The sequence below is a fragment of the Myxine glutinosa genome, chromosome 6 (genome assembly GCF_964187855.1).
Source record: "Myxine glutinosa chromosome 6, kmMyxGlut1.1, whole genome shotgun sequence".
Classification (NCBI taxonomy): Eukaryota; Metazoa; Chordata; class Myxini; order Myxiniformes; family Myxinidae; genus Myxine; species Myxine glutinosa.
In genome coordinates, this window is record NC_136266.1 from 176417047 (window position 1) to 176440306 (window position 23260).

At 46.3% G+C, this 23260-nt stretch overlaps 1 protein-coding gene across 6 annotated transcripts in view; it reads right to left on the bottom strand.

Moving 5' to 3' along the window:
- LOC137428973 (KAT8 regulatory NSL complex subunit 1) overlaps positions 1–23260 on the bottom strand; it is a 241691-nt gene that overhangs the window by 184643 nt on the left and 33788 nt on the right. For all 6 annotated transcript variants that reach the window (XM_078780889.1, XM_068118907.2, XM_068118909.2 and 3 more), the window contains one exon: positions 21722–23016. In XM_078780889.1, coding sequence (XP_078637015.1) covers positions 21722–22980 — 1259 coding nt within the window. In that variant the 5' untranslated portion in view covers positions 22981–23016. The remainder of the gene's footprint in view (positions 1–21721; positions 23017–23260) is intronic.

The window sequence follows — 23260 nt, forward strand, 5'->3', positions numbered from 1 at the left end:
TCGGATTCCCGTTACGTGCACGACTGTGATCGACGTCCCTGCCGCGAACATCCATGGTGCGATCCGCCGAACGAGCCGTCCTGGCGAACTGCACCAAGCGGCCTCACTTTGTGCGTGTCCCCCTCTACCTCCCCTTCCACGAACGAGTCTGAGGGCACTTGTCCGAGAAACGTAAGTAAGGCTGTTAAGGTTCTCCTCTGTGTCCCTTTTCTATAACCATTGTACATTTGTGAATAAATCCTGTGGTTTGTTTCCAACTTGGCCGTCTTCGTCCCTTCACCATTGGCCTAGCATTGCACGAGTTAAAACCGCTCGATCGGGTTCATAGTGATTAACGGCACGAGTCACCCGACGCACAAACCGCTCGGGCATACCATACCAACGTGACTCGTACGAGGTTCAGCCCCCGTTCTCACGGCGGCGTGTGTCAAAGGTACTCGGGTTGTGACCGTTAACCCTTCCACGCATTAGCTGTGGGTTCGGCGGCTGGAATTGCCTCGCAGTCCACCCCCACGAGTAGGTAGCGGCCTCGTGGACTCGAAGCTCGAGGGGAGCAGGGCTTAACCCCCCCTCAGTACGTCGACGAGCTCCAGATCCGCAACAATATATATATATATATATATATATATATATATATATATATATATATATATATATTACACAGTGAAACCTTGACTTACGAGTTTAATTCGTTCTGTGACCGAGCTCGTAACTCAATTTGCTCGTTTCTCAAATTAAATTTCCCCATTAAAATGCATTGAAATGCTATTAATCCGTTCCAGCCCGCCAAAAACCACACCAATTTTTTTTTAAATATACAGTATATATAAAAATATCTCGCGCTTTATATTTCACCTGTATGCAGCATACAAGTTGGCAGGATGGCCTGGACTGGAGGTACGCACACTTGACTCTAAACTGTCCAGCCTGGGTTTGAATCCCGACCCAGCTATAACCTGTCATGGGTGAATCACAGGCAGGGTGATTCATCAATGTGTGTACCGCTAAACTGGGCGCCCCGTTTGCGTCCCATTAGTTGTTGGATGTTAAGGATCTCACCGTGTTTTCCACAAAGAGAAGGCGAGCTATCGCCGGCACTCTGAACAAGTTGTGGCCTGGCATGCTCTTCTCCTCTGACGTTATATACGTCCTCCTCAGCATCCTGCGAGCTGCTTCTCCGTCAACCACACAAACAACAACTTCTCCATCTCTTCATGGATAGAGGTCCGGAGCTTTGAAATAATCGTAACGCCCTTGGCTGGCGTTATAGCCTTTATCGACTCCTTCTGCTTCAAAATCGTACATATCGTAGAAGTACTACGATCGTACTGCCTCACCAAGTCGACAACACGCACACCTCGCTCATGTTTTTCGACGATTGCGTGTTTTATATCCAAGCACATCATCCTCTTCTTCTTCTTCTCAGTACTGCCCTTGGCACTCAATTTCTTAGGACCCATGGTTAAAACTAAGAAATTTTCCAAAATAACCAAAATGCGAAAACAAAGCAGCAGCGATATACGGCAGAGATGGTTGCACGGCAAGATAACCACGTGACCTGAACCCACCTGGTGGCGGGTGGCATCAGCTACAAAATAACCAAAATGCGAAAACAAAGCAGCAGCGATATACGGCAGAGATGGTTGCACGGCAAGATAACCACGTGACCGGAACCCACTTGGTGGCGGGTGGCGTAAGCTCGTAACTCAGATCTCGGCTCGCATCTCAAAGCAATAAACCGCCCGAGCGACGGCTCGTATCTCGGAAAACTCGTAAGTTGGTGCACTCGTAAGTCAAGGTTTCACTGTATATATATATATATATATACATATATATATACATATATATACAAATATACATATATATACAAATATACATACACAGTACATACAAATATACATATATATATACAAATATATACATATATACATACAAATATATACATATATACATATACACACACACACACACACACACACACACACACACACACACACACACACACACACACACACACACACACACACACACACACACACACACACACACACACACACACACACGCACACACGCTGAATGTACCCGGCGTTGCCCGGGTTCTTTTTGAATGAATTTATTATTTTGTACTAAAAAGGGAATAAAACGCGGCCTTGCGAATCAGCGGAGTTTGACTATCCGGCCGGGACCGCATTTCGTTAATTTACTACTATAATTCAGCTTTTACTCGCAGCCGTAGAAGATTGACTACGATAATTCAGCTCAGCTTTTAATTGCAAAATGAGCCCAGCCCGGCCGAGGCGGCCTCGACCACCGAGCCTTCAACCTTCCCGGGGCCCGTCCCGACATTTTTTGTTTCAGAGGTTTCCTCCTATCTTTCACTGTTCAGGAGAATAGCATGTGCAAAAAACACTTTCTTTGACACAGACACACACACAGACACTGACACACACACACACAGAGACACTGACACACACACACAGAGACACTGACACACAGACACACACACACAGAGACACTGACACACAGACACACACACACAGAGACACTGACACACAGACACACACACACAGAGACACTGACACACAGACACACACACACAGAGACACTGACACACAGACACACACACACAGAGACACTGACACACAGACACACACACACAGAGACACTGACACACAGACACACACACACAGAGACACTGACACACAGACACACACACACAGAGACACAGAGACACTGACACACAGACACACACACAGAGACACTGACACACAGACACACACACACACACACACAGAGACTGACACACAGACACACACACACAGAGACACTGACACACAGACACACAGACACACACACACAGAGACACTGACACACAGACACACACACACAGAGACACTGACACACAGACACACACACACAGAGACACTGACACACAGACACACACACACAGAGACACTGACACACAGACACACACACACACAGAGACACTGACACACAGACACACACACACACACACAGAGACACTGACACACAGACACACACACACACAGAGACACTGACACACACACACAGAGACACTGACACACACACACACAGAGACACTGACACACACACACACAGAGACACTGACACACACACACAGAGACACTGACACACACACACAGAGACACTGACACACACACACAGAGACACTGACACACACACACAGAGACACTGACACACACACACAGAGACACTGACACACACACACAGAGACACTGACACACACACACAGAGACACTGACACACACACACAGAGACACTGACACACACACACAGAGACACTGACACACACACACAGAGACACTGACACACACACACAGAGACACTGACACACACACACAGAGACACTGACACACACACACAGAGACACTGACACACACACACAGAGACACTGACACACACACACAGAGACACTGACACACACACACAGAGACACTGACACACACACACAGAGACACTGACACACACACACAGAGACACTGACACACACACACAGAGACACTGACACACACACACAGAGACACTGACACACACACACAGAGACACTGACACACACACACAGAGACACTGACACACACACACAGAGACACTGACACACACACACAGAGACACTGACACACACACACAGAGACACTGACACACACACACAGAGACACTGACACACACACACAGAGACACTGACACACACACACAGAGACACTGACACACACACACAGAGACACTGACACACACACACAGAGACACTGACACACACACACAGAGACACTGACACACACACACAGAGACACTGACACACACACACAGAGACACTGACACACACACACAGAGACACTGACACACACACACAGAGACACTGACACACACACACAGAGACACTGACACACACACACAGAGACACTGACACACACACACAGAGACACTGACACACACACACAGAGACACTGACACACACACACAGAGACACTGACACACACACACAGAGACACTGACACACACACACAGAGACACTGACACACACACACAGAGACACTGACACACACACACAGAGACACTGACACACACACACAGAGACACTGACACACACACACAGAGACACTGACACACACACACAGAGACACTGACACACACACACAGAGACACTGACACACACAGACACTCACACACACTGACACTCACACACACTGACACTCACACACACTGACACTCACACACACTGACACTCACACACACTGACACTCACACACACTGACACTCACACACACTGACACTCACACACACTGACACTCACACACACTGACACTCACACACACTGACACTCACACACACTGACACTCACACACACTGACACTCACACACACTGACACTCACACACACTGACACTCACACACACTGACACTCACACACACTGACACTCACACACACTGACACTCACACACACTGACACTCACACACACTGACACTCACACACACTGACACTCACACACACTGACACTCACACACACTGACACTCACACACACTGACACTCACACACACTGACACTCACACACACTGACACTCACACACACTGACACTCACTCACACACACTGACACTCACTCACACACACTGACACTCACTCACACACACTGACACTCACTCACACACACTGACACTCACTCACACACACTGACACTCACTCACACACACTGACACTCACTCACACTGACACTCACTCACACTGACACTCACACACACTGACACACACACACACACTGACACACACACACACACTGACACACACACACACTGACACACACACACACACACACACACACACACACACACACACTTCAGAAAGTATTCACATTTTGTTATGTTGCAGCCTTTTACTGAAATAAGGCTTTTGTTCATATGTGTGTTGTACAGTCCACCAAACTGATGACTCCATCCACATCTCGCTGTCTGATAATATGGACCAACTTCGATCTACTCATCCCAACTCTCTCTTCCTCATATGTGGTGATTTCAACTGTCATCATGCCAGCTGGCTAGGTGTGGGTTCCTCTCTCACCAGCCATGGCACCTCAGCAAAGGACTTCTGCAACTCATTGGGACTGACACAATATGTCAATTTCCCGACCCGGATCTCAGTCAACGGAGCATCTTCTCTTCTAGACTTGGTTAGGACTAACCTCCCTTCAAATGTCTGCTGCTCTTCTTCTGCTCCAATCGGCTCATCTGATCATGTACTTGTTGAAGTGGACATCTCTCTGACCATTCTCAGAGAGCCTCCTCAGCGTCAACGAGTCTGGCATTTCACTCAGGCCAACTGGCACTGTCTTCAAGCAGCCGTCAATCATCTGGACTGGTCTCCCATCTCCACTGCCTCCGACATCAACTCATCCTGGGAATTCTTCAAAAGTAAATGGCTCTCTCTCTCTTGCACAGATTTATCCCATCTCGTCTTCAGTTGTCATACCCTTCCTCCAGTCCATGGTACACGTAATCTTGTGGTGAGGCTGTTGCCCAGAAACAACTTGTCTTCGCCTCCTGGAAAGCAAATCCAACGGAAGGAAATCTCATTTCCTTTCACAAAGCCCGAAACAAGTGTGTGTCCACCCTCAGGAGATAGTCAGGTTCACTATGTTTTTTAGTTCAAAATTTTGGTAGATTAGCAAAACTATACATTTCTGGAATACTCAGAGCATGAGGAATCCAAAAATTAATGTTTGCATTTGCATAGACACCTTTGCGAAAATGACCCTCAGGACAGTGATGCAGATCTGTAAAAGCATATTCCTGAACGGTGTAGACCTAGTAGATCCTGTGTATAGGACTTATAGTTCAATCTGATACTAACAAGGCTGCTTTATTGCTTTATAAACCCATACCTATAACTTCAAAGGACTTGCAATATCATGTATTATGTAATACAGTTATATCACAAATATAAAGACAATGGTTTTCAATTACCTTTGTTTGTTGCTTTTCTATAATCCTGAGCACTATTTTGAGGCCTTTATTGGATTCCTTAACCCAGAAAACATAGGATTAGCATATTTAATTAAGTTTCTAGGTTGACGAGAAGCCGAGATAGCGCAAAATATTTATTTTATGGCGGCCATGTTGAAAATCAAAAATGGCGGCCATGCAGGTATCTGTGCAAATGCCAACATTGATTTTCGGATTCTCCATGCTCTGATGATTCCCAAAATGTACAGGTTTGCTAATCTCCCAAAATTTTGAACGAAATTATATTTGTTAACATAGTGAACCTGACTCTTCATCACTGTCCTGAGTGTCATTTTCACAAAGGTGTCTATGCAAATGCAAACATTAATTTTTGGATTCCTCATGCTCTGAGTATTCCAGAAATCTATAGTTTTGCTAATCTACCAAAATTTTGAACGAAATTATATTTGTTAACATAGTGAACCTGACGAAGAGCCAGGAAACAATATCTCTCCGTTCTCAAGACCGAACTCTCTTATCTGTCTCCCTCTTCCAAATCCTGGTGGCATCTGGTCAAATCTGTTTCTAGTGTTTGTTCCCCCTCCATCCCCTCTCTTACCTCAAACGGCTACACAGCTGACTCCACACATGAAAAAGCTGAATGCCTCAACTCTGTGTTTGCCTCTAAATCTTGAGTCCCAAACCCATCCCTCTCTGTACCCAGTCGTACCCAGCTGCGCCTGGACTCTGCGTCCTTTCATCCTGACGAGGTGGAATAGTTTCTGTCAACCCTCAACTCTGATTCTGCAACTGGACCTGACGGCATCAGCCCACGGGTCCTAAAATCCTGTTCTTCCGCTCTTTCACTCCCTCTCTCTGTTCTTTTCACCCTCTCTTTTGCTCAAGGTCATCTGCCATCTGCTTGGAAATCAGCCAACATCACCACTTTACACAAAAAAGGTGTAAAAACAGATCCTTGTAACTACAGACCAATCAGCCTTCTCCCAATTATCAGCAAAGTCATGGAATCCATCATTGCTTTGGATATGAAATCATCTTTCCTCTTCTCCAATGGCTTGATCTTGGATCATCAACTTGGATTCAGACCAGGTCACTCTACTCTGGACATGCTGCTTCTGCTGTCTCAACAATGGATGGAGGTCCTCAATGCCAAACAGGAAATTAGAGCTGTCTCCCTTGACATATCACGTGCCTTCGATACGGACTGGCACCCCGCTCTGCTCACCAAACTCTCCTCCTTTGGTATCCATGGAAATATCCACGCATGGCTGACGGACGTCCTCTCTAGTCGAAGTCAACGTGTGGCCCTGAATGGGTTTCTCTCATCTCCTCTTCCTGTTCAGGCTGGAGTTCCCCAAAGCAGTGTTCTGGGCCCTGTGCTTTTTCTGGTCTTCATCAATGATCTCTCTGACTCTCTTGAAAATCCTCTCTATCTCTTTGCTGATGATTCCACTCTCTGCCGCTCCATTCCTCATCCCTGAGATCGGCAGTCTGCAGCCTCCTCACTCTCTGCAGACCTGGACAAAATCACAGACTGGTCAAACAAGTGGAACATGTCTTTCAATCCTGACAAATCTCACACTCTTCTGATGTCTCTCCGAAAAGACCGAATGGACAACCCTCCCATCCACTTTCTGAATAATCCTCTCAAAGAAGTTCTGTCACTCAAGCTTTTGGGTCTCACTATCTGCCACGATCTTTCCTGGGAAAACCACATTTCCAAGCTGGCCTCCAAAGCCAGTCGCCGACTGGGCATCCTCCGTCGTGCGAAGTCCTTCCTGGGCACACCTGAGCTCCTCACCACATACAAGGCTTTCATCCGCAGCTCAATGGAATACTGCTCTCCCCTCTGGGCTGGTGCTCCTGCCTCACACCTAGCTCGTCTTCACGCTGTTGAAACCAAACTGTTCAGAATCATTGGAATCTCCTGCGATGAAGTTATCTCAGAGGGCCTTTCACTTCCTCACCACAGGCAGGTTTGGTGGTCTTTCCGTCTTCTACCGACTCCTCGCCAGCCTTGCTACCCCAGCTCTCTCTGGGCTCTGTCCCCCAAGTATTCCTGCAGGTAGCACAAGATCTGCCTGCAACCCTCCTGTGGTTAAACTGCCAAAATCATGACTCTCTGCTCACTTTCACTCCTTTATTCCTCTTTTCTCCCGCCTCTGGGACAAACTCCCTCACTCTCTTCAATCCCACTCCTCTCTCCAGGTCTTTAAAACAGCTGTTCACCACCATCTCTTATCTTCCCCCATCCAAAACCTTGATCTTTTCTACCCCCGCTAATTTCACCCAAAATCCACTTTTTTGAAATACCAACTTCTTTCCTGGAGGTCCTTGGTGTCCATGTGTTTTATACTTCTCCCACCCGCCCCCCCCCCCCCCTTCCCACGCCTCCTCCCCCCAAGTCCTCTCCCTCCCACACATCTCCCGATATCCCTGCTCTCAAAATGTTGCGTTTGTGTGCTTCCCCTTCTCTCCCCATCTTGTCTGCCGCTCCCCTTTTTGTATACAGTCACGTGAAAAAAGTAAGTACACCCCCTGTAAGGTTTTGACTTTTCCAACATATTTCAACATACAGCTATTTGATCTTCATTTCAACAATATTGATAGATAAAGGTGATATAATATAACAAATATCATGAAACATTTACATTTTGTAGTCCATTGTATAATTTAAATAAACATAAATGCAAATTTCGCATGTGGAAAAAGTAAGTACACCCTTACATTTATCACTATTTCAAATACCTAAAATTAGAATCAGGTGCACCAGCTCCTGTGAAAATGATTAGAACATCGTTAGAGAGGATCTTGGAGGAACCTGTCTTATTTAAACCTGACATTTCGTTTGGTTTGCTCTTTGTTGTTGAAGTGTGCGGCGTCACCATGCCGAGATCAAAAGAGCTCTCTAAGGCCTTCAGAAAGGTTATAGATGCCGATGAGTCTGGGAAGGGATTTTAAAAGATCGCCAAACAATTTGAAATCAATCATTCGACTGTCCGGAAGATCATCTACAAGTGGAGAAGATTCCAAACAACTGCCAACTTGTTCAGGCCAGGCCGCCCCAGCAAGTTCAGCCCGAGAGCAGACCGCAAGATGCTGAAAGAAGTCTCTAAGAACCTCAGAATGTCATCACGGGACCTACAGGTAGCTCTTGCCACTGTTGATGTCAAAGTGTACGAGTCTACCATTAGAAAGAGGCTGCACAAATTTGATCTGCATGGGAGGTGTGCCAGGATGAAACCTTTGCTGTCCAGAAAGAACCTCAGGGCAAGACTAAAGTTTGCCAATGAACACCTTGGCAAAGACCAGCACTTCTGGAACAATGTGCTCTGGACAGATGAGTCAAAGGTAGAGCTATTTGGCCACAGTACCAGATGACATGTTTGGCGAAAACGAAAGACAGCATTTGACCACAAGAACGTGATACCAACTGTAAAGCATGGTGGTGGAAATATTACGGTTTGGGGCAGCTTTGATGCATCAGGGCCTGGGCAGCTCACCATCATATAATCCACTATGAATTCTTCATTGTACCAGAGGGTGCTTGAGGATAATGTGAGGCCATCTGTCGGAAAGTTGAAGCCCAACCGAAGGTAGACCTTGCAACATGACAATGACCCTAAACATACCAGTAAATCCACCAAGGAATGACTGAAAATAAAGAAATGGAGGGTTCTGGAATGGCAAAGTCAAAGCCCGGATCTAAATCCCATCGAGATGTTGTGGGGGGATTTGAAACGAGCTGTGCATGCAAGAAACCCCTCAAACATCGCACAGCTGAAAGAATTCTGCATGGAGGAGTGGGCAAAAATTTCTCCCAGTCAATGTCAGAGACTGGTGGACAGTTATAAGAAACGCCTACTTGAGGTTGTTTCTGCCAACGGGGGCAATACCACCTATTAGAGCCAAGGGTGTACTTACTTTTTCCACATGCGAAATTTGCATTTATGTTTATTTAAATTATACAATGGACTACAAAATGTAAATGCTTCATGATATTTGTTATATTATATCATCACCTTTATCTATCAATATTGTTGAAATGAAGATCAAATCGCTGTATGTTGAAATATGTTGAAAAAGTCAAAACTTTACATGGGGTGTACTGTACTTAATTTTTCACGTGACTGTACTTTGTTTGTCTGTTTGATTTGTTTGTGTGATAAATGTTAGCTCTTTCATGAGCCTCGATTCTGTATACAAAAAAAAAAAAAAAAAAGTTTAAATTCATCTTTTTCCCCTCATCAATCTGCACTCAATACCACATAATGACAAAGAGAAAACAGGATTTTAGAAAGTTTTGCAAATTTATTAAAAATAAAAAAACTGAAATATCACATTGACATAAGTATTCATACCCTTTGCTATGACACTTGAAATTTAGCTCAGGTGCCTCCCATTTCTCTTGATCTTTGAGATGTTTCTACACCTTGATTGGAGTCCACCTGTGGTAAATTCAATTGATTGGAAATGATTTGGAAAGGCACACACCTGTCTATATAAGGTCTCACAGCTGACAATGCATATCAGAGCAAAGACCAAACCATGAGGTCGAAGTAACTGCCTGCAGAGCTCAGAGACAGGATTGTGTCGAGGCACAGATCTGGGGAAGCCTACAAAAAAAATTCTGCTGCATTGAAGGTTCCCAAGAGCACAGTGGCCTCCATAATTATTAAATGGAGGAAGTTTGGAACAACCAGGACTCTTTCTGGAGCTGGCCGCCCGGCCAAACTGAGCAATCGGGGGAGAAAGGCGTAAGAGGTGACTAAGAACTCGATGGTCACTGGCTGAGCTCCAGAGATCCTGTGTGGAGATGGGAGAAACTTCCAGAAGGACAACCATCACTGCAACACTCCACCACTCCACCGATCTGGGCTTTATGGCAGAGTGGCCAGACGAAAGCCTCTCCTCAGTGAAAGACACATGAAAGCCCGCTTGGAGTTTGCAAAAAAGCACCTAAAGGACTCTGACTGAGAAACAAGATTCTGTGGTCAGATGAAACTAAGATTGAACTGTTTGACTTCCACAATATGCAACTTGTGCAGGATGCAGGCGATAGCTTGCCACTTCTCCCTAAATTATTTTTCCTATTTTGAATGTAAATAAAAACTAGATCGTCACGCTGATGCCAAGACTTTGACTGATATGACTCCACCCACATTATTACATCATTATACATGCTGTGCCACGTTTGATTCAAATCCCTTCAGCTGTTCTTCCTGAAAAATGCCACGAATGTTGAATCCATGAATGTTGGGGCATTGTTTCAATGAAAAAGGGGGGATATGTTCTCGGCGGTTCAAGATTCATAAAGGAAAATCAAAAATCCAGTGAAAAACTGAGAATACACGAAGCACAGAGCTGCTAATGTCGAAACAGGTCAGCAAAACTGCAAATATGCCCAAGAAAAGCCACGAAGCATAGGGCCGTGAATATAGAAGCAGGTCACATTTTATCAACCACGAATGCATGGGGTCCAACAGTACTTATACCAAGTTTTGTCAAAATCACATGAATGGTTCACAAGTTAACTCGGTAACAGAATTGTTACCTAGCGGGATGTCTGACCATTGACCTTTTGACCCCATAATCTAATCAGTTAATCTTTGTATCATTATACATACTTGAACCAAGTTTGGCTGAGATCCATTCAGCCGTTAGGTTTTTGTCCCACAATAACATATCAGGACGGACGGAAGCACAGACAGACAGACAACCCGAAAACATAATGCTTCCAGCAACGTCGTCAGCGGAAGCATAAAATAACGAAGACATAGAAGCATGCAGTTTGCACCATCTTGAAACCCAAATCTGTTTTTCTTGATACGTCAATCGACTTCCAGACATTCACGAGCAGTGGCTCTCAGAACGTCCGATATTCTATTTCAGTCCACATTCACCAAAACATATCCGCCGTCACACATTTTTCACAAATTGCAACATTTTTCAGGGTGACTACACATTGTAGAAACACCTGAAAGAAAGTGGAAAGAATAATTATTTGAGTTCAGCTGCAAGATGGTGAAAACTGCATGCTTTGTATGTCCATTAGTTATTTTTTATTTATATTCAATATAGGAAAGACAATTTGGGAACACCCTGTAATAACACCAACATTCACCTCCTGGGCTCTCTGGAAAATAAATCTCTGGGAACCGTCCAAGCCTGTGCAACGTGGCCACGGGAACTACCGGGCTGCAGGATCCACCGGAACAGAGCAAAGCGGCTGCAGGAAGCACTGGACCATGGGGCCCAGAGAAACTCCCAAACCAGGACCTCCCTCAAACACCTCCCAAACAGAAAACAGTACAGCCAAACACATAGTCGGTCTCAGCTCGTATAAATTCATTTATTGGGTACCCATATTCACAGAAGTTTACTGCACCAAAAATAATCCTCAATATGATCTGTCAAGATTAACCCAAGTCCCTAAAAGATTGCTTTAGAAACAGGAGGGGGTGTGTGGAATTCACTGTGTAACTTACATTTAGACCAGTTTTTGCGAAGACCTGGAAAGACCAAAAAGGATAAACTAATTGGCAGGTGCCTGGCATGCCAATGTAATAAAAGACAAATACCAATCGTTTTTAAAGAGAATATCTCCAAATCAATATGTATTCATCTAATAACCCAGACAATGGAAATCACAGAATTATTCAGCAAAACAGGATGAGAAACTTCAATATCTCCGAGCTCAAACAAATACCAGTGACTTTATAACAATACGTTAAAGGTCAAACTGTCAGGAAAATATCCGCACACAGTTTAAGCAACAAAGCATTTCCATCAAATCTTTCATGTACACACTAACACACACCAACTGGGGAACCAGACTCGGTGGCAGAATAGTCAGAACATCAGCTCCGAGTAGGTCAGCAGTTGTTTTCGGACCATGGAAGAGTCGCACCAAAGCCATTTTTAAAAAATGGTATATGTACGCTGCATCCTTGGTATATGGCTTTAATCAGCATTTAAGGACATAGCATGGACAACCGTTGCACAGTCTTGATGGTCTGAATAGACTACTCCTGCGCTGAAGTTCCTCGCAAGGGAAGTCACGATAACAAATATTATATATACATCCCCCAAAGCATTACTCACGATATGAGCAGGGAAGGGGTAGGGTCAGCCATGGGGTTGAGGGGATGTTGTAGCCATAGGGTGGGGTGGGATGTGGCATCGCAATGAGTAAAAACCATTAGCAAATGATATTGCTAACCATTTACCATCTGCTTGCTTCATTGGCGGAACCAGTCTGGAACACTGGTCTCATTTAAAATATTGCAAATAAAATTACACTGCACAAAGAGTTTCTCGTTTATAGCCCAATGCCCTGCTCTTGCCCAGCAACGAATAGACCCAGGGACGTCTGCACAAGCCTGAAACGGCAAGCAAATCTTGTTGGGTGTTCAGCAAATGTTTACAACTATAGTTTGTGATTACATTATAGAACTGATAACTCCATAAGAAAGTACTTTAAAAGGGCCAACATGATTTTGTTATTGTCTTTTTTTTTTCTTTTTTTCCTCGCGCCCAAGGCTCGTGGAGGGCCTCGTACACATTATATCAATTACAAGGACATCAGGGTGAACGATCAACAAACCGAGCATATATGTGATTTGAACTTGGGATCTCTCGCATCATTAACTTTGTGCTCAGATGGGAACAAGAAAGAAGAAAAGTATCAGCATAGTTGATCTTGTCAACTGGAATTATTAAAAGCTTACTTAAAAATAAAAAAACGCCTTTAGTCCTTTTTTTGTATTTCATGCAAAACACTGTGGTAAGCCAATAAAAAGGGAAAAAATACATGTCCAAAAAGAAAAACAAGTGTGGAATTACGTCAGCTTGCCAGACCAAGGGTGGAGCTGGAAGCTTACACAGCACTCCCTGCTCTGCCTCAATCGTTCAAACATCCTCACTTGATCCTTGTTCAAAGTCTGTCACACAAAAGCACCAAAAACAGGTACACGGGTCCGAGATCCACTTTTAAAACTTTCTCCTCATTCTCCTCCTCTAGTCCCAACTTTGCCCATTTGTTGCAAACAGGCCGTAAAAACTGCTGCCTGCACTGAACTGGAACTGAAAGCATTATTCTCCCACATTTCTCACCTAAATAACCTCCAAATTATATTTAACATTTCATTTCTCTTCCATCCCATCTGTGAAAGTCACCAACCAAACATAACTCACATCGAGGGAGAAGAGATTTAAAATGGCTTTAAAAAGGCAAAAAAAGATCAAGAGCACAGGGATGAAGGATAGAGAAATAACCAGGAAGGCAAAGGAGTGGAAGTGAAACCCCTCGTGTACATAATATGTAGACAGCCTTCTTCCAATCCAACCAAGCACATGCTCAAGCTATTAATAACAGCCAAATTGGTTATCCTGCCCATGCAAGCAAACGAGCAAAAACAGCAACGATTTCTCAAGGCAAGGACCATGTCATCTGCTCTACATTCCCTTTCACACGACTCACATTTCCTCACAACCTCCTTCCAAGCCTTGTATTGGCTCACTAATGAAGGTGGCTAGCTTAAGATCTTGAGCCCCTGTCGTGCGTGCCGTTAGATAACACCAGGTTGGTTGACTCGGCCCAGCATCCTTCTGAGGTAGGCAAAGAGAGTACAGTACCAGCTTACTGGAAACGTGGGGCACTGCATCAGTGGCACAGCCATGCTCTCAACAATTATGCTACCAGCAGCCACAGGTTGCATATGGAAGTTAAACCGCTGAACTTGGGGACGACCAAGAAGAAGACCTTTGTTGGTCGAAAGCTTGTCGAGAATTAAAGATCGACCACCCTGAAGCTCCGTCCACGTCTGATTTTATATATATATATATATAATATATATATACATATAATATATATATACACAAATACTACAGCGGTCAACAGTTCACCGGAGAGGGACGAATTAATGAATTTCAGAAAAGTAAGACAAGGACAGGAGCATGCAACAAGTCCAACTACTTTCTCTGCCAAAACGGATTCTATCTTGTGGGATCGGCTGCATTCGTTTTTCCTCTCCACATGCCTCTATCCGGAATTCTTTTTTTTTTTTCTTTTCTTTTTTCTCTTTCTCTTTCTCTCTTTCTCTCTTTCTCTGCCACTTTTCCTCCAGCCAACTAAATCAATATCAATTACAAACACATTACCCTCCTCCCTTGCTGGATAAAAAAATTAAAAAAAACACCTTAGAGGCCATTTTCCCCCGCAGAGCAGGGGTTGGCTTTTTTGGGCACCGTGGTCCCCTTTTTGAAGCAATGTTTTATGGCCGGATGCCCTTCCTGCCACCAACCCTGTTAGTCGCCTATTGTGGCACACAAGGAATTACCAGTGAACTGGTACTCAATTAGCCGACCTCGGAAGGATGACGGGCTGAGTCAACCCCCCTGGCGTTAATTCAGCGATCGACCGGGATTCGAACCCAGGATCCCAGGATCCCAAGTCGGCACCCTAACCGCTAAGCCAACACCAGGCTAACCTCCCTTGCCTAACCTAACTTGCTGGATATGGAAGGATAAAAAGTGGGGGATGGCAAAAATAGAGGAGAAAGGAGAAGGAGGGTGAGAAGATGGGACATGTGAGGCATAATGGGGTGAAGAGGGGATGAAGTGTTAAAACTTCCACCAAATTAATATTACCAAGCAAATCTCAACAACTATGGGATTTAAAGACCCAACCTGAAATCAAAACATTGGATACATGATGCCTAAGAAGTCAGCACAACTCACAAGGTTGCACAACTCCATACATAAAACTCATCTATACACAGAGGTTTTTAAAGAAGAAGAATTTCATTTCTCAAATTCAAACAGCATTTTCCTTGTCCTTCCAAAAGTTGAACGAACACACCGAAAGCCACGCCAAGAACACAAGCCTTGAACATCGACAATTGCGATCGTGTTCTGCCTTAATCTTTACTGTTCTCCCCTATGGGCCGGTGCTCCTGCCTCACACCTAGCTCGGCTTCACGCTGTTGAAACCAAAGCTTTCAGAATTATTGGAATCTCCCGCGATGAAGCTATCTCTGAGGGCCTTTCACTCACTCACCGCAGGCAGGTAGGTGGTCTTTCTGTCTTCTACCGACTCCTCTCCGGCCTTGCACCCCCAGCTCTCTCTGTGCTCTGTCCCCCAAATATTCCTACAGGTCGCACAAGATCTGCCAGCAACCCTCTGATGGTTAAACTGCCGAAATCTCGGCTCTCTGCTCACCTTCACTCTTTCATTCCTCTTTTCTCCCGCCTCTGGAACAAACTCCCTCACTCCCTTCAATCCCACTCCTCCCTCCAGGTCTTTAAAACAGCTGTTCACCACCATCTCTTATCTTCCCCCATCCAAAACCTTGATCTTTTCTACCCCCGCTAATTCACCCCAGATCCACCTTGTTTGAAATTCCAACTTCTTTCCTGGAAGTCCTGGCAGTGTCCATATGTTTTATACCTCTCCCACCGCCCCCTTCCCATGCCCCCCCCCCCCAAAGCCCTCGCCCTCTCTCAGATCTCTCGATGTCTCCATGTCTCTCGGTCCCTGCTCTCAAATGTTGTGTTTGTGTCCTTCCCCCTCTCTCCCCATCTTGTCTACCGCTCCCGATGTTATATGTTTTATGTGTCGGTTTGTCTTTCTGTGTGATTAATGTTCGCTCTTTCACGAGCCTCGATCTTGTATACAAAAAAAAAAAAAAAAAAAAAAAAAAAAAAAAATCTTAATATCTAACAGTTAAAAACTGAACTAAAAATACAAATAAACAAAACAAAAAGTCTCAGATTATTTCGAAAAGTTGAAGCTTCAGTGGGCTGAGAAAGTTAGACGATAACACCAACTTCTATTATAAACCCACTGATCCAATGCTCATCGTGGGCTTTGGAGGATGAATTACATCGAGCAAAAATAGAGATCAAAAGACATTCGGAGATGAAGGTACAATATGCACAAAATACTGGAACATCAGGAATGAATGGAGCAAAGAGTGTCTGGAATATGATCCCTGGGACCTCAGCAGCACAAGCATGTGTGTTTATATATGGGAATAGAAAATAGGTCAACTCAACCAAAAATCATACATTGGAGCCCATCAGAATGACTCAGCATTAAAAACGATCTAACAAAAACATCCTTTCCAAAGTACACCAAGCGCATATATATATATATATATCCCCATCTGATCAATTTATTCTGATTTTACCCATCTGATATCATGGAAGATCACTTTACTTTACTATGGTATGACTAGGTCTGAATAGCATAGAAAGTGTTGATTTGTCCAACATTTTCTCATGTTTATTACCGTTTTTCTGGAGCCACAGCACAAGGAAAATATAATTTTGATTAAATACGTACACATATTTCATACATATCAATACATATCACATGGAATAAAAATCTTCACCACGCAGGCAAAGCCACAAGTTTGTCAAATATCAATCAAAGAGGAATGCACAACAAGACAATAAAACTATGCTTCGTTAGAAAACATAAAACTAATAGAAAGGAGTATACATGTTGCCAAAAGATGTGTATTATGGCCAAGGGGCATCCATTTACCAATGAAAGGAGAGGGTGGGTGTAAAGTGAGAGTAGTAAAGGAGGTGTTTGTGGGAGAAAGAAAAAAAGAAAGGTGTGTGTGTGTGTGTGTGTGTGTGTGTGTGTGTGTGTGTGTGTGTGTGTGTGTGTGTGTGTGTGTGTGTGTGTGTGTGTGTGTGTGTGTGTGTGTGTATAGAGGTCTATTGGGGTGTAGAGGTGTAGAGGTGTGGACATGTAGAGGTGTGGACATGTAGAGGTGTGGACATGTAGAGGTGTGGACATGTAGAGGTGTGGACATGTAGAGGTGTGGACATGGAGAGGTGTGGACGTGGAGAGGTGTGGACGTGTAGAGGTGTGGACGTGGAGAGGTGTGGACGTGGAGAGGTGTGGACGTGTAGAGGTGTGGACGTGTAGCGGTGTGGACGTGTAGAGGTGTGGACGTGTACAGGTGTGGACGTGTAGAGGTAAGGTGTGGACGTGTAGAGGTGAGGTGTGGACGTGTAGAGGTGAGGTGTGGACGTGTAGAGGTGAGGTGTGGACGTGTAGAGGTGAGGTGTGGACGTGTAGAGGTGAGGTGTGGACGTGTAGAGGTGAGGTGTGGACGTGTAGAGGTGAGGTGTGGACGTGCAGAGGTGAGGTGTGGACGTGCAGAGGTGAGGTGTGGACGTGCAGAGGTGAGGTGTGGACGTGCAGAGGTGAGGTGTGGACGTGCAGAGGTGAGGTGTGGACGTGCAGAGGTGAGGTGTGGACGTGCAGAGGTGAGGTGTGGACGTGCAGAGGTGAGGTGTGGACGTGTAGCGGTGAGGTGTGGACGTGTAGCGGTGAGGTGTGGACCTGTAGAGGTGAGGGGTGGACGTGTAGAGGTGAGGTGTGGACGTGTAGAGGTGAGGTGTGGACGTGTAGAGGTGAGGTGTGGACGTGTAGAGGTGAGGTGTGGACGTGTAGAGGTGAGGTGTGGACGTGTAGAGGTGAGGTGTGGACGTGTAGGGGTGAGGTGTGGACGTGTAGGGGTGAGGTGTGGACGTGTAGGGGTGAGGTGTGGACGTGTAGGGGTGAGGTGTGGACGTGTAGAGGTGAGGTGTGGACGTGTAGAGGTGAGGTGTGGACGTGTAGAGGTGAGGTGTGGACGTGTAGAGGTGAGGTGTGGACGTGTAGAGGTGAGGTGTGGACGTGTAGAGGTGAGGTGTGTACGTGTAGAGGTGAGGTGTGTACGTGTAGAGTAGAGGTGTGTACGTGTAGAGGTGTGTACGTGTAGAGGTGTGTACGTGTAGAGGTGTGGACGTGTAGAGGTGTGGACGTGTAGAGGTGTGGACGTGTAGAGGTGTGGACGTGTAGAGGTGTGGACGTGTAGAGGTGTGGACGTGTAGAGGTGTGGACGTGTAGAGGTGTGGACGTGTAGAGGTGCAGAGGCGAATGTGTGTTCAGAGGCGTATGTGTGTGCAGAGGCGTATGTGTGTGCAGAGGCTTATGTGCGTGCAGAGGCGTATGTGCGTGCAGAGGCTTATGTGCGTGCAGAGGCGTATGTGCGTGCAGAGGCGTGTGTGCGTGCAGAGGCGTGTGTGCGCGCAGAGGCGTGTGTGCGCGCAGAGGCGTGTGTGCGCGCAGAGGCGTGTGTGCGCGCAGAGGCGTGTGTGCGCGCAGAGGCGTGTGTGCGCGCAGAGGCGTGTGTGCGTGCAGAGGCGTGTGTGCGTGCAGAGGCGTGTGTGCGTGCAGAGGCGTGTGTGCGTGCAGAGGCGTGTGTGCGTGCAGAGGCGTGTGTGCGTGCAGAGGCGTGTGTGCGTGCAGAGGCGTGTGTGCGTGCAGAGGCGTGTGTGCCGTGCAGAGGCGTGTGTGCCGTGCAGAGGCGTGTGTGCCGTGCAGAGGCGTGTGTGCCGTGCAGAGGCGTGTGTGCCGTGCAGAGGCGTGTGTGCGTGCAGAGGCGTGTGTGCATGCAGAGGCGTGTGTGCGTGCAGAGGGGTGTGTGTGTGTGTGTGTGTGTGTGTGTGTGTGTGTGTGTGTGTGTGTGTGTGCGTTCGCAGAAGTGTGGAGGTGTATGTGTATGTGCGTGGAGGTGTATGTGTGTGGAGGTGTATGTGTGTATGTGCGTGGAGGTGTATGTGTGTATGTGCGTGGAGGTGCATGTGTGTATGTGTGTGGAGGTGTATGTACGTGGAGGTGTATGTGTGTGGAGGTGTATGTGTGTATTTGTGTGTGGAGGTGTGTGTAGAGGTGTGTGTAGAGGTGTGTGTAGAGGTGTGTGTGGAGGTGTATGTGCGTGCATGCGTGTAGAGGTGTATCTGCGTGCATGCGTGTAGTGGTGTATGTGCGTGCATGCGTGTAGAGGTGTATGTGCGTGCATGCGTGTAGAGGTGTGCGTGTGTAGAGGTGCGTGTGTGTGTAGAGGTGTGTGTGTGTGTAGAGGTGTGTGTGTGTGTAGAGGTGTGTGCGTAAAGGTGTATAGGGGTGTGTGTGCGTGCATGTGTGTGGAGGTGTATGTGCGTGCATGTGTGTAGAGGTGTATGTGCGTGCAGATGTGTATGTGCGTGCATGCGTGTCGAGGTGTATGTGCGTGCATGCGTGTAGAGGTGAATGTGCGTGCATGCGTGTAGAGGTGAATGTGCGTGCATGCGTGTAGAGGTGCATGTGCGTGCATGCGTGTGGAGGTGTGCGTGTGTGTGTAGAGGTGTGTGTGTAGATGTGTGTGTGTAGAGGTGTGTGCATAGGGGTGTGTGTGTAGAGGTGTGTGTGTAGAATTGTGTGTGTGTAGAGGTGTGTGTGTGGAGGTGTGTGTGTGTGTGTGTGTGTGTGTGTGTGTGTGTGTGTGTGTGTGTGTGTGTGTGTGTGTGTGTGTGTGTGTGTGTGTGTGTGTGTGTAAGGGGGGGTGGGAGTGTGAAGAAGGAGGCTGAGGAGATTAGGTAAAGAATCAAAAGAGAACACAGAGTTCATGGGTGTTTGGGAGGAGGGGGGATTCGAAAATGCCATTTTTGCATACAAGATAAAAGATACCACCTCAGACCTGCATTGAAGGATAGACAAGAATTGAAGGATCCCACCTACATAGAAGAATAGACAACTCATAGTACAAGGCAGATACTTCAGGAGCAACTCTCACTTTAGCTTTATATTCTCGACCAATCCACGGCTGATGGAGGAGCTTGTTTTGTACATCATTCGCACATAGGACAGGAACATTAGATGAGCTCAGTTTACTATAAAACTAATTACATGAATAGTACAGTACGTATTGCACAATAAACAATACAGCAAATGGAATTTGAACCTGGAATCCCAGCATCATGAGCCGCCTGGTCGATGGAAACACCAAACCAAGTTGAAGCGACAAGCTCACTTTCCATCACGTTTCATTTCTACCCCAAGGTTAGCTTGATTTTGAGCACACAACAAACCATTACACTACTACTACTAGAGGTTAACGTATAAAGCTACTGTAGGTAAGACGTAACAGAGAGGTGGTCCGGGCACCAAGTCCAATAGCTGCTATTTCCTGATAACAAAAATCTCCGGCAATGCAGATAAATACCGATGACTTGTACAACTGCATTACAGTAGAGAGGTTTACAAATGAGTGTGGAACAAAGATAATGCCCTTCAAAATTTATACATCTTCATTGTGCTTTCCCCAATACCCCTCCATCCCCACCTCATCCCCCTAGAAAATGTGGGGAAAACATTCACTGCATGAAACAATGTCAAACAACAACAACAACAAAGCTTCACCACTGGTATTATTTCAAGGATCACTCATGTTAAGCATGTGAGGCAAGGAAACAACAACGAAGACCTGTTTTCCGTTAGGAGACCATAGAAGAGATGGAAAAGATCACTTTCTCACTCTAAGTGTTCTGATGAGAGAGGAAAATTGATCTGCAGCTTCATTCTTCTCATTTAGAGGAAGCAGATCCACCATTTTTTTTTTAAAGCATCGGTGGAGCTTGTATGAAGTAACACAGTTAAGTTGGTTTATTTTTGTTTTTTTCAAGAAGCCCCTCTTTTGAAGATCTCTGATAAATCATGTGCAAAACTGGAGACAATAGGATAATGGAAAAGGCAAAGCAAGCACGTGGAGTATTGTGGTGCCAAAAGGGGGCGCTAGCAAAACCAACTTCCTGGCAGAGACAAGACGGAAGAGGTGACAACTTAGCTCCTTGATATTCAAAAATCCCACACAACCTTTCAAACCAAGAAACAAATACTCACCGAGATGAGCGCCTTCCCTCCATATAATACTCCACGGACATGTCATCCTCCACATCGGTCTCTCCGCCAGAGCTGCTTTCTGTCGCATCGGAATCGACATCCCGCTCCACATGACGCACATTGGCTTGCAGTCTGCGCGACATGTGACTGAGCTCTTCGGCGCAGCCTGGGATGCTCTGCAGGTCGGGAGTCGGTTCCCAGGGATCCTCGGCGTAGACGTAGGACCGAGCATGCAGCGGGGTCGAAGCCCCCGAGTAACGATGGGGTAAGTCTAGCAGCACAGACTGGACGCCTCCAGAGAGGGGGGGCAGGCGATGGATGGAGCTGCCCATCAGTCCGTGTAGTTGCTGCTTCAGGTGGCTTTCCAACTGCCCGACCTGTACAAGGCGTAGCCGCTGAGACAACATCTTCGCCCTCTCCTTGAGGGCGGCGAGCTTCTGCTCGGATTGCAGTACCCGCGCCGCCATGGAGCTCTCGGTTGAAGCACAGTTGTGAGGAATTGGTCGAGATCCCACCACCTCCAGATGCTGCAAGTTAGTTCGACTTTCCTGAACCAGACGGTCCGTTGCAGAAATATCACCAGGTACTTCTTCCACTCGCGAGCAATCAGGCCGTTTGCCGGCCGAGGCAGGCAAAGATGTACCTACACCAGATTTTGTTTCCGTCTCTTGAACCGAGGATGGAGACTTGCAGACTCTTTCCCCATCTGCAGAACTCACTCTATCATCGCATGAAAAATGTCCAGGATCATAAAGGCGCGAACCCCGAGTCGATGCCGCTTCCGCTTCCAAGCTCACCGCATCACGTGATTCTTGGTCACCCACATTTGTTCTTTTGCCATTTACCAGCTTATCACCACAGTGATGATCTGGCTCCAGTTTCGAAATAGTCCTTTGTTGCTTTGCAACGCCATTTTTTTGTTTTAAAGCACTCTGATGCTCAGGTTTCATTATTTGGCTCAAAAGGTCCAGCGAGTCGTTCAGGAGCTCTTCCTGGAGCTTTCCCTTCGTAACCCGGTGCTTTCCGTTCAGCGCCTCGCCTGCCTCGGCCTCGCCGAGGCAAGACTCGAGCTGGCCCCCTTTCTTGCAGGGACAGCTGCCGTTGAGTCTCTTACGGATTGGGTTGCCAAATTCAGACGTCTGAGAGAGCGCACCGCTGGACGGCGGCGTCGGCGACAACTTGAGCCTGCAGACCTCAGTGGTCGCGTCCGTGAGAGCCGGAGCCATGGCATCCATGCAGTAACCAGCATGGAGCCTCATAGACGGTGGTGGTGGCGGTCGCCAGCACGAGGTGACCTGGACGAATGAAATGACAGAACAGGTTAGTCTCATCACCTTTTCCTGAATACTCATTTATGCTGCTTGCAAAAGCCATTCAATTCCAATGAAATTACATTCAAGAAGAGGACAACAACAACAACAACGGCATTTTAAGGCCATTTTCCCTGCTAGAGCATGGCCCTTATTATTTGCTTTTTTTCATGGACCTTATTATTTGCTTTTTTTCATGGCCCTTTTCATTGCCCTTCTTCCTGCTAGA